This window comes from Micromesistius poutassou, assembly GCF_964030765.1.
Source record: "Micromesistius poutassou genome assembly, chromosome: 12".
In the NCBI taxonomy this organism is placed as follows: domain Eukaryota; kingdom Metazoa; phylum Chordata; class Actinopteri; order Gadiformes; family Gadidae; genus Micromesistius; species Micromesistius poutassou.
In genome coordinates, this window is record NC_140282.1 from 19,041,011 (window position 1) to 19,054,074 (window position 13,064).

General features: G+C 40.2%; 1 protein-coding gene across 2 annotated transcripts in view; it reads right to left on the reverse strand.

The window, feature by feature from the left end:
* Nucleotides 1-9,530, reverse strand: part of pde3b (phosphodiesterase 3B) — a 38,421-nt gene extending 28,891 nt beyond the window's left edge. For both annotated transcript variants that reach the window (XM_084476665.1, XM_084476664.1), the window contains exon 1: nucleotides 8,521-9,530. In XM_084476665.1, the coding sequence (XP_084332791.1) occupies nucleotides 8,521-9,453 (933 nt within the window). In that variant the 5' untranslated portion in view covers nucleotides 9,454-9,530. The remainder of the gene's footprint in view (nucleotides 1-8,520) is intronic.
* Nucleotides 9,531-13,064: the final 3,534 nt, after the last annotated feature.

Genomic DNA, 13,064 nt, shown 5'->3' on the forward strand with positions numbered 1-13,064 from the left:
AGTAGCAGTTCCAAAAAACACACACCAGTGCACTGCCTGCATATGTCCAGCCAGGTAATAGCCTGGCAACAAACAACGACACATTGTACATCACACACGCACGCACACTGTTGCGTTGAACAGCACATCACCTTACACCTGACATTGCCAAGGCAACTTTTAAGTGGATATCCTTTATGAAGCCTGGCGGAAAAGTTTGCCATTGCGTAACCTCGCAACGACATGATAGGTTACAGAGAAGGGTCCGTGAGCGGCGCGGTGATGATGTGTTTTGGGAACAACAGAGCACAGGGTGCTGAGGTCCCTTGTGCTCAGCTGCAGACGCGTAATGAGGTGCAAGTGTCTCCGTGAGGAAAACGGTCTGTACACTCCACCGGGGAGGGACACGGTGAACCATGGACACCGGGCCAGAGAGACAGTAGTGTAACAACACAAAGAAAGACTCATCACCAACGACGGGTAATAGCTGGGACTACACCACAGCTTCAGAAATCAAAACCAGAGAATGTGATGCGCTCGAGACACAAATGTACTTGCGTCATTTGTAGTTGATTGATTTTTAATTGCAGCAATATTGCTTAAGAATCTATGAGGGGAAAAAAAAAGTATATTGAAGTGTGCGTGTTAAACAAGTGCACTGCATTTCAACACAATGCAGTCACCACTCAGGAATGGTGGCTCGCTAAAGAGCAGGGTATCTCAAAGTCCTATCTGAGGAATGTCAGCCAACACGGACCTCTTTAGGGGAAAGGGCTGGAAGGGGGTCAGGACAGACATCTGATCAACATTTACACTGTGAAGCATAAACGCACAAAGTGGTGCCAACGTCACCCAACACAAATGCCCTGCTTCGTAAATACGGGAGCGGGCGGGCTGCCGGGCCGAGGCCCAGGGTCAGGTATAGCGAGCAGAAGGAAGTAGAACAAAGGTCCGAGCTGCATCCCGCCCAATTCTACCTCAAATGTCCAAATCACAGTTCTTTGTGTGGCACGGAAATACTTCTGTTCTCTCTAAGTTCATATGTTTTGACGGTAATACTTTTTTTTTTTTCTCTTTTAATACGTTTTAACCGTACGTGTTTACACCAAAAGCAAAGGCTCGACGAAACACATACAAAGTCGATGGCAAAGACAAATTCTAAAAAAAAATTAACTAAATTATTTTAGCGATATTGCTTGATGCTGATTCAATTGCTGCCAGAAAAAGTTAGTGGTTAGCACAGCAACCTTGTGCGAGCGAGCAACCTTATTCGCTTTGATTTTGGTGTGCTGAACCGCTGAAGTAGATGTTTTGTCATGAGCCTAAATATGTTCAGACGTGGTGCTGATGCACCCTCTTGATTGTGTGTGTATGTGAGTGGCTGTATGGCAGTGGAGCCGTGGGGCACGCAAAGTGACATTCCAACACTCTCTCTTTAATGTTTTTGTCCCCTCGTGTGTCCATGGAAGCGGTTCTGGAAATTTCAGAAATATGGGGATTTTCTAAATTCCATGTCTATGATGGCAGGCTGTAGCCGCGTCAGGGGGCTGGAGGTCTACGTGCTACAGCTAGTCCTTGGTTGACCCAGAATAGAAGGGAGAGGGAGAGCGAGGCTATAACACACACACACACACACACACACAACCAGATGAGGCCACATTTGAGTCCCCATTCAGCAGGCATTTACAATCCAGCAATAAAACAATATTTTGCAAAAATGTAGACATAATCTCTGAATCTGAATTGGTTTATTATTTTAAGTATATTGGCACGTACAATGAAAGTGATGGGGTCTGGTTCGGTTTGTCCATAAAAAGACACGAAGCGTGCATAAAATACATAAAGCAATCGAATAAACACCGATCGCGATCCCAGCCCTCGTAACTGTGGTGACGCGAGCCGCGTCCGAGCATCCACCCCGACAGCAGGTAGGAAGGGCTCTGAAGGGTCCCTCATAGACACTGCCGCGTTGGCCTTAATGACACTCCCAGGCCCCCCCTCCCAAACAGTACAGACCGGAGCAGCCCCCGTGCAGCCTCTATCAGCGCAGTGCACGTTGTGTGTGAGCTGCAGACGGGCTGGTGAGATTAGAAGCTGTACGCCGTGCACACACACACACACACACACACACACCCAGTGTGTGTCACCTTAAAGAGGTCCTCATTCTGCCCAGACACGTGACATTAACTTCACCAGAGACCTGACAGAAATATGCAGCACAAATGTCTCACACACACACACACACACACACACACTAATGTGTATAAGCTTAAACATATACACACACACACACACACATCCACACACTTGGGGGGAAAAAACTAGGAAAAACAACAAACTTCAATGTGTGACATATTGGGACCGCATTGCTATCCTTATCTTCATTAAACTTCTGACAGAGCTTAGCGGTTAGGGGGTGAGATTGTGGTATACAAACTAATTCACCCAGACATCCTGACACATGGGATGGTACTGTTTAGTATTGTTTAGAGAAATAGGATGATCCTGTAGTATGGTTTATAATATAACCGGAATGATACTGTACATACAGTATTGTTTAGATCAATTGGATGAAACCATATGCATAGTATTGTTAAGAGAAATGGAATGATACTGTATTGTTAAGAGAAAGGGGAAATGCGCTTTCTTATGATGCCATGAATTAAAGCAGGGCGCTGTAGGCCTGCATGGTTGATCTGCTATATACGTAACAGATACATTTTTCTCTTGCTGTCAATAAGGGAGAGATAAATGCAAGCTTAGAAGGAGACAGGATGTGGAGGGGGCGAGGAAGAGAGAGAGAGAGAGAAAAGGATCTCCAAGAATCAATTAAACTAAGAAACACGGCTGGATAAGGAAGATATCCACACAGCAAAATATATATATATACAAATAGATCACACATGTCTTGTGGACGCTAATCTGGTATGTCAACCTGTGTTGCCTGTGAGGGAAAGAGAGAGAAAAGGCGAGAGATAGTGTGTGTCTGTGTCTGTGTTGTGTGTTATTGCACATGGGTGCATAGTGAGCTGATTGAAGGGTAGGAGGGGGGTTGACTGTGAGAAATGAAGAGTAAAAAAAGTAGAGAAACTAGAGGAAAAAGGGGTGGTGATTAGCCAGGCCAAAATACAATCTATACCATGAAAATACTTTGTACAGTTCCATTATGGACACAACGTATAGGGAATCTAAAGACCACAGTCGTTCAAAGTCTGTTCTCTTATAGGTAGAAGTCTATGTTCCTCAATGCAGTGACTAATACTGCTTCATAGTTTGGCCATTTTCAGTGGGATCTGCCCTCAGCTGCTAAACACACACAAGCCCTCCTCTGTAGCTGCGGCTGACGTCAGCCGTCACTTAGCAACAGTCTTTTGGTGTAAAAGCAGCGCTGCCGACACCATTTTCAAAAGACAGACACACGGAGGAAGACAGACAGAAATTCAAAGAATGGGAAGATGGAAAGAGAAAGGGAGGGAGGGAGTGAAGAAAGGAAATCAAGTATATATATATATATATATAAGAGTTTCACAGTGGTCATGCACTATTATTTTTCCTCTACACAGATAAATGTAGCAAGTTTAAATATATATATATTTTTTAACACCAACAGAAAAAAGAAAAAGAAAAAAAACAACAACAAAAGGAAACCTGCTAGACAGAGCATCGTGCACTTTAGTACAAGAGATTATTTCAAACTAGTTGAACAAAACCGTATCACCCGTGGCATCCAAGTAACACGAGAACTCGCTCTTATCGCCTCCATCGTGGCGGACTGATAACCTCACAAGCCCTCATCTGGACAGAGCTATGCGGTATCGGTCCCTCCCGCCGACGTTAGCCTGTTGCCGGGCTGAGCGACAGTAAACACGCGGTTCAACGACCTCCACGCTGACTTCAAAGATACGGGGCTCCGAGTTTCTATCGTTTTAAAAATGATGTCGTAATCCCCAAAGATTCCAAACTAATTTTCAACTAATTATTTTTGTTTCCCAGCCAGTGGACGTTGGGTTGGAAAGAGTTTGTCATCATTCGCCTAACCTTAGCCTTGTTACTTGCCATTTAGAAGGGATTTTTTTTTTAATGAGTGATTTGAAGGAATGCAAATTAACAAAATAAAACTATGCAGAATATTTTCAAATTAATCGATTTTTTCAAGTGAAATTTGCTCTACCAAGCTCTGCTAGAGCTATCATAAAAACTAAAGAGCTCCAAGCTAATTGCTAGTGATCATGACGCAAACCGTTTCCAAGGTAACCCGAGTTTTGGAGTACCCGCTCCAGCATTTCCTCATCTGTTTGCACTCACACCATCAGGGCTGACAATGCAGTCACTGCATCCTGTTTCAATCTGCAGTCAGCCGAACACACGGCACCTCATACAGCTTAACCCCTTCAACTCTTCATGTCTGGCTACTGACAAGGGAAAATTAACAGCCACTCCACTAACTCAACACCTTAAACAAAGACGGAGGAGAAAATAGGCTTAGATCCGCTTGCATATGTACTGCTGCAAAACAGTCTGGACATCTTTTTGTTTTGTTTCTACGTGGAGCACATGATAAATGGATGTACATGTACATGTGCATTGATTACTGTGAGGGCAGTTAAGACAATTTATTTGATGAAGATTGTGTTGGTGCATTTAACAGGTAAACATGAACCCGATTGTTACAGCTACGACTTCATTGGGTGTTTTTTTTACACTACAGCTGGGCCAAATTTCAAACATCTTGAAAAGCTATGTGTGTGGGTATAAGTGGGTATAAGTTCCTGAATAAGACTAAACTTCAAAGTCTGACTTTTCAACCAAATACGAAATAACCTTTTTTCAGCCCTTCCATTTCCTGATAATGGAAACTTAAACAAACATAAGAATATTTTAGTATATTGGCTTAACAATATTTTCCTCTAGCATCTATAAAGGTCTGCATGTACTCCATATACAAGTGTACATAATTTACACAAAAAATCTAACAGAGACAATAGGAGCAATTTTCTCACAACTAAATAAGGAGGTAAGTGACTGAGAATTTACACAGCAGTAAATGCTTGGTGACTGGAACACAGAGAAACACACAAACACTATTACTACAATACAATACCCAGAGAGGCGAGAGTTCACATGTAATGCTCTGCTAGTCCCCAGCAATTTCAGTAAAAATGTAAATGATACACCTTGAAAAACATTTTTCAAGGTTTTAAACTGCATGTCCTTGGATTATGGCAAGTAGAAATATAAAAAACATTATTATTAATAAATATATATAAATATACATATTTATAAAATTCAAATATGTATCTTTTTTTTGGTATGTGTATATATATATATATATATATATATATATATATATATATATATATACATATATATTCAAATATATTTGAATAGGCCAAATAAAAAAAACACATTTGCATGGATTTAATTCTCGATTTTTACACAAGCCACAAACACAATGTTCCGTTGCTTTTCACCAAAGCACATTTCCTCTGATGTACACCCTCTGCGTCTCTCCTTTCCCATCCCAGCTGGTGGCTGGGCTCTTTTATATTCTATTGGGCGATTAGTAAAACTTGGCTTTTTTTCCCCCCCTTCCCTTTTTGCAGTCGCCAGGTTGCACGTCACTGGGTTGTGACGTCAATGTTATATCATTCCACATGGCTTTACAGCAACAGAACGTGACATCTGAAAGACACACTGCTGTTTCAACGCTGGCTCACTTCTACCCCCCTCCCGCCGTCCCTCCCCAGTCTTTCTCTGCAGCCCGTTGTATTGGGGACGGGGGGGGGGATGTTAAGAGCATTATTTACCCCTGCCTGCATTCTAATCTCAACCCCCACCCACCCACCCACCCACCCACCACCACCTCTAGACCCCTTCGTCACGAGTGGGAACCACACAAAACAGGGACGCTATGCCAGTTTCTCCTCTCCTTAGCCAGGACCTCCTCTTATATGGTCTCTCTTGCAAATTAGGGCGTTTTATATTGTTGCAATGAAAGCCTCTGTACAACAACTTGTGTACAGGAAATAGTAACCTTTACATTTCTATCATATTGCATTTTGTATGTGTGACTTAGTAGTAAAGGTGAATCCAACACAAAATACATTTCTAAATAATTGATGTATACCACTATTAATGTGGTATACATGCATATTGATATTAATGAAAGGGGCCAAAGCAGATTATAGTCTTCACATAATATTTCATTGTAAGAATTGTGGAGAAGAATCCATTTTAAGTAAAGCCTATTTGCAAGCGAGTGAGATGCACACTGGTGTAAACAGTGAATCAATCATAGGTGTGTACAACCATTATTAATGATTATTTAATTATTTCTCTCCAATTTCAGTCATACCCATTCATACAGTATCCATTAGTGAACATCGTTGAATAAGGTATCAATCAAAAATATAGTTGTACAGCCTAATAAGTGGTAAAGGCTACATCTGCTTTTCTTTTATTTACAAAGTCAGACAACATGCACTTGCAACCTATGTCTATATAGTTCCCAAAGAGCTCTTGAAGATGTGGTGGATTCATTGTTTTATGTTTTAAAATATGTTAAGAATAGAGATAAACAGAAATTAGCAGCAGACTTGGAATTGTGTTGTGTATCATACAAGGACACAATGCCAGCCCAGCAATTCCAAACAGAAAATCTGATTGAGCTTGTAAACACTCCAATGCACACCTACTGCTTAAACTGTGTGCCCATTAATGTACATATATTTACGTGTGTGTGTGTGTGTGTGTGTGTGTGTGTGTGTGTGTGTGTGTGTGTGTGTGTGTGTGTGTGTGTGTGTGTGTGTGTGTGTGTGTGTGTGCGTTAAGTAAGGGTAAACACTGGATGCAGTGATAGTGTTTACTATGTGGTGCCACATGCCAAATGTATAAGATATAATATAACAAATAATGAATCCCTAATGGATAATATACAATTACAACATAAGTGTCATTTGTTACATCAACAGTTAAACACATTTGTTGTAATATATAAAGATATATGCATGTACATATATTTTTCTAACATCACTTGATGTGGTCTTGGAATTGACTGTATAGGTGACAATGTTTAACTGTTAAACATATACATATCGTTTTGTGGGTTATACTTTTAGTATAACCATTCCGTTTGTGTTTGAACAAAGGAAAGCCTTTGGGTGGATGTTCAGTAAGGCAGACGACATCCTATGTAAACAAATGTGTCGAACAAAAACGCCATGAACGCAACATCCCCCTGCATGTACACTCAACACCTGACTTCCATTTAAAAATAATTATTTAAATTGGCTGTCAATCAACTGACTAAGTGTGCATGTCACAGCTCAGCCAATCCCACAGTAGGGTGACAGGACTCAGTCTGACATATAGGACCCGGTTTACCATTTGGTGACATCGGGTCAAAAGTCAGGATGAGCTGTGTTTGCCTAAATGCCTTAATCCGACTCTATTATTAATCAGTAAGTAACTCAGAACAAGAGTCGGAAGCTCAAGTCAATGCATATACACCACGTGTGTGATAACCATTACTGAGGGCTGCAAGTTCAAGAATGAGCTAAAATATTTATGAAAATTCAAATGGTAAAAGCCTCAAATCCGTCAGTCCACATCAGCAGTTACCTGACAAATTTGTGAACTCTATCCTTTTCAATTCTGATACAATTGTATACACAGACATATTGTAAACAAGGCAGCAATCTTCCTTAATTTTCAACATTACTTTGCTTGCAAGGCTTAATGCACATGAGAGGTTGTATTAAGTGGACAATTTGAAAAGTGCCTGTTAGTATTTGAATCGAATATGCACTTGATGTGGGCTTAATCTAAATATTATATGACAATGTATTAAATCTAACCAAAAATGTGTTTTGGGTGGAAATGTGAAATAGACTCAATCTAGACAGATTAAGCATAAAAAGGAGAGAATAATTAGGAAACTGGCACACCAGGCAAGGCAAATGTATTTCTACAGCACATTTAATACCCAAAGGCAACCCAAGGGTTATACTCTAAATGGTGACAGGGTCAGTATAGGTCACTTGCTTTTGCACTAGCAATGTTTTATAATTTGATAACAATACTAATGTGTAAGATGTTTAAATGTTACGGAAGATGTTTTAAATATGTTTGTGTGATGCTGTATGACGTTTGATGTTTTTGTAAACATTTTTGTGATGCTTTTTGTAAAAAAAAAAAACATTATACCAAGTGAACAAGACTTGAAACTTCCTTAGACATAAAACAAAACATAACATCAATTGAGGTGATAGGTCAAGACGTTAGGGTAGCTTATTTAAGGAAATGTTCAATGTTCAATGTTCAAATGAATATGCCCACTCACAAATATTTATATTTTTGACAATTGGGACAACTTTAGAGGCACTATAAAGCAAATTACACAAATGATTCCACAAAGAATAAAATGTGCTCAATTGTTGTCATGTCTTCTTTTATACATTTATTTTCTGTGAATGTGCTTTCTGCATGAACGGGTAGTAAGCCTAGGTGTACTTTACAAAGAGCACCTGCAGCCGGACCTACCTGTTCTCTTGATATGCATGGCAAGGAGGGTCTGCGGGGCATCTTACAACTTCCATAATAGCTGGTTGATGTTTCTCCCAATGAAACGCAACTGGACCTCCTCCTCGGTCTGATCACTGGGACCTTTTCCTCTGCGCTGGAAATCCTATTTGGTACTTCCCTCGACGGGTAATAATGGTCAAACCCGAGTCCCAACAGTGAGCCACATATCCCGGCAAAGCAGGCAAAGAATGGCCTTAATAATGGAGGCAGGCCGGTTAAACTAGTGAACGAAACCAACCATACAACGCTTGCAAAAAACAGTATAAGAATACTGTGTTTGAGTTTCAAAGTCGGGATCAGTGTAAGTAGACCTACACATCCCAACACGAACAACAACCTGCCCACCATTTGCATCTGGTGTTGGTCCTCTCCCCATTGCAAAAACCGCAAAACCAAAAAATCTCCAAGGAAACATGATGCTGGTAGTGATAGGAGCCAACAGGTATTACTTTCTTTCTTTTTCCTTCTCAGATAAAATGTTAAAAAGAAGAATGCACAGCCTATGCTGAATAAAGGACTGATAGATTGAGAGAACCCCGACAAAAAAGTCCGCAAATCCCAAAGCGAGTCACTTTGTAAACCCCTAGAAATAAGAAAAGAAACTAGAAAAAATATAAATGCACCAACATAAAGGGCTGAAATTTTAAACAATTTTGAATTGAGAATGTCTTCGTTGCAAAACCTGCACACGTTGAACAAAAATCCCCTTTGATGGTCCTGTTTGAGAGGGGTGACGCAGCTCTTCACATAACCGTTCCTGAAGCTCTCGGAGCTGTTTACACTTCCAATGCCATCGTGGAGCCTTATTTTGCTGTGCAGAACATCTCCTTCAGCCATGTTTCCACTGTCGCCACTTGCTTCAGACCTGATCCAGACAAAAGTTTTCTTCATCCAGCAATCGTGCCGTATTAACGCTCAAACTACATGACGGCGAACGCACTCCATGGTCACTCAAATGTGCCACAGCACTTAAGACCGAAGAGAGAGTAGGTATGGTGTTGTTTTTACAGAAGGGGTGCTCTGTGTCGCCGCCTACATGTGACAATTGAGATTTCGGTGTCTGCAGCAATACATCTTTACATAGCGACTTCAGAGCATGCTTCTGCCATAGGAGTGGTTCTGTATACGTTTTGGTTTTTTTTAACCAAACGTTCGGTGTGGATTTGTATTAAAACACAGGTTGGGTGGTTCGATAAGCAAAGGGCCGACTTATGGCCAAAGCGTTACGAACATTCGATACGTCTTTAAAGAAAAATAAATGTTGGCTCAACGTTTAAATATAAAGGCGGTAGTATTGTTTTAAAATAAGTGTCAAATGGTCATTGCGAAGCTGTCTGTATCTGTATTGTGTGAGGATTATTATGAATTAGGCATCGTATATCCCTACTACACATTACATATACAAGACACGGTACCATTTCACACAGATATTATTCGTTTTGCAATCATAGTTTTTGTTGCATTTCAAAGTATAGTGTTTTTTCCTCAGGGGCGAAAAACGATTGGGGAAAAATAACATCGATTGATAAACATTGCTCTGGGATCGGCTAGTTATCCTTGATGCGCAGTCCTAGGAAAAGAAAACGATTATCGATCGAACTGATAACGTCCCAACATGTGCCAATAACATAAATACATAGAAAAATATGGCGGCCCATTCATTTAATTGGTTCTGCTCATTGGCGCAGTGAAGCCCGAAATCCCGCGACAGATGGGCTGGCACTTTGATTTATGGGAGCTGACATCTTGGATTTTAGATCCAGGGATCGCGTACGTCACTGTCTGCGACAGTAGAGGTGGAAAGCCAGAAGGATCAAAACTATTATTCGCCTTTCGCCTTTTCCTTTTGCTGTGAACGTGCAGGAGGTTTCCCATGCGCGCATCATCTGACCTCAAAATTATAGTAAAAAGGAGCGTGTATGCAAACTTTGATCTTATTTACATCCTTATTTCCAAAAAGTAATAAAAACTTCCAAGGATGGAAATATCATGGATACGACAATTTAACTGTTTTCCAAATAGATATTGACCAGAGACTATTAATTAACATTGCCTTTATTCCTCAGTGAACTTGCTCAGCTCTGCTTTTTCTGCTCATTCTCTTTCGTGAACAACGAGCGCCAAAAATAACGTGCTACTTTGTGCTTAATGTGACGTAAACAACTTCATAATTGTGTATGTATCTATCACTACAATAGAATACAATACAATACAATTCGAATGTATCAAACCACATGGCGAATGCACTATGTATGCGATACTTTGATTGAGCCAAAAGGGACGTCTGAAAATATTATCAGCGTATAGGAGGTAAAACTATTAGAACATTTTGCGTGAGAGACAATGGCTCCTGGGATCTTCCATGTACAACACCACCAGTCTCCACTACGCACGGCTGATTCAAGCCAAAGCATTCACGCCCAATTCACATTTCAATTGGTGATCCACTCTTTAATAGGCACCCTTTTTTTTTTTTTACCACCAGGGGTGTGAGTGCGATCAACCATCAGGCTGTTTTCAAATCTGCCCTGCCCTGTCACTCAAATAGTCTTTTTGCTTAGGTAAGTTCATAAGTGACTGGAATGACCCGGAGGTCTCTAAGCGGCAGCCATGATGAGAGCTGGTCGGTTTCTCTTAATGCTAAGGAAAGGTGCTTCAAAGGTTCCTTTCTTATTTACCATAGGGTACATCCTTTACGAAAGGAAAGGAGATAATGCCGTCCCACCATTCCTTGCAGCAGTAACATTTAAAGCAATAGACCGTGAAAAACAATTAAAAGGACAGAATTATTTTCATGCAATTATACTTCATCTTTAATGGGCCCCTATTGAAGGGGCCCATTAACACCCATCACAAGTTGTTTCAAAATGTGCGCTGCCCTTTGACTATTGCTGTGGTCAGATTGCCTTTTTTGCTGACAAAGCTCCTAACTAACTGAGATGATACGGAAGTATCTAAGTGGCAGCCATGAGAGTTTGAATTCTGTTAATACTAAGGAACGGTGCTTCAATGCTTTCCTTTCCAAAAAATTGCAGACTGTGTGAATGTGTGCTTATCACTGTCCCATCATTAAGCCATGAGTAGATCTAACTAATTACAAGTGTGTATTCCATGAAATGAATGTGTTGCTTCGATGTGTTAATAAAATGTAAGACAATTGTAGCCTAATTATTTCACAGTGATAAATGGTCTTGGGAGCAAATAAAGACCTTGCTCAGAGAAGGCTTTGTGGGTGCACTTTAGTCTTTTTCAACTTTTTTACCTCGCTTTTCAATTTGCATATGTTAGCACAGATGGTTAGTGACAAGTCGACACTTGGCTGTAATTTATTTATCTTTAATTACTTGCTAATGCTGGTGGTCTGCACATTCAACCAATAACATCTTCAAGTGCACTCTACCGAAACATGAATCAATTGCTTTCATTGCTATGATGTTCATTTTGCAGGAAGAGGGACATCTCCCTCCCCCTGAGTCTATGGCCACTAGGTCAGGAGGATCCCATGGCTAAGGAGTTAACCTTAATTTAAACAGGGTATTACATTTGAATCTTTCTTCAGGTGTGCCTTGCAAAGGGAGAATACTTAAATGTCAAGGCAATTTGTTTTATTTGTATCAGGTTGGACAGACAATGTGAGTACAAAAGCCTTTCATCAAAGAAGTGAAACTCGAAGGAACTAATGCTATAATGATATTTTTCGGTACTGTCTTTTATTTCAAAGCATGGACTGAAATTAAGGTATTTTTACTTTGTTCTTAGGAACAGGAGAACACAATTAAACATTTAAACTATTGAAAAGAGATTAAAATAGGCTATTTTCTCCTGACACAGACAAATAATATATAAATCACAACAATTATTAACAATATCCTTAATAAATATATATCTTAATGTATTCCAAATAATTCCCAAGTTTCTGTAACCATTGACAGAACTAGAGCTTTTACATCACATTTCAATGACCTCCTTCATTTTGAAAGCATAGGAGCATTGGAATGTTATTTATTGCGCTGTAATTATTATTTTGGTCATTGATTAGTAATTAATCATGAAATTACTTTGCCATTATGAGAGGACATTGTTGTTTGAAACTGCCAAAATGTTCCTCATGCAAGACTAATGAAAAACGTTGTTTTAATTAGCATAGGTTACGGTATATTTACGTTGATTTATGATTTACAGTACTACAACTCTGGAGTACTGGTAAAGACAGTTTAACGCCAACAAGAAAACCCATTATGCATTCTGATGTAAAATACCTATTGCCATATTATCTTATTTCAAAGATCCAATGATCAAACACTGTTACGTTCCTAGGTATTTGTGGGGTTTTGGATTTCTCTGCTTTCTCCTTCTCCCTTTCCTGTTTTTAGGAATACAAAATGGCCGTTCGGGACTCCACTGCACTGATTGGAGGAATGACAACGAGGGCCAAGCCATCAGTTAAAGGCTCATCAGTGCCACCTGTTTGAGGCCGAATGCCAGAGGACCAAACACACCAG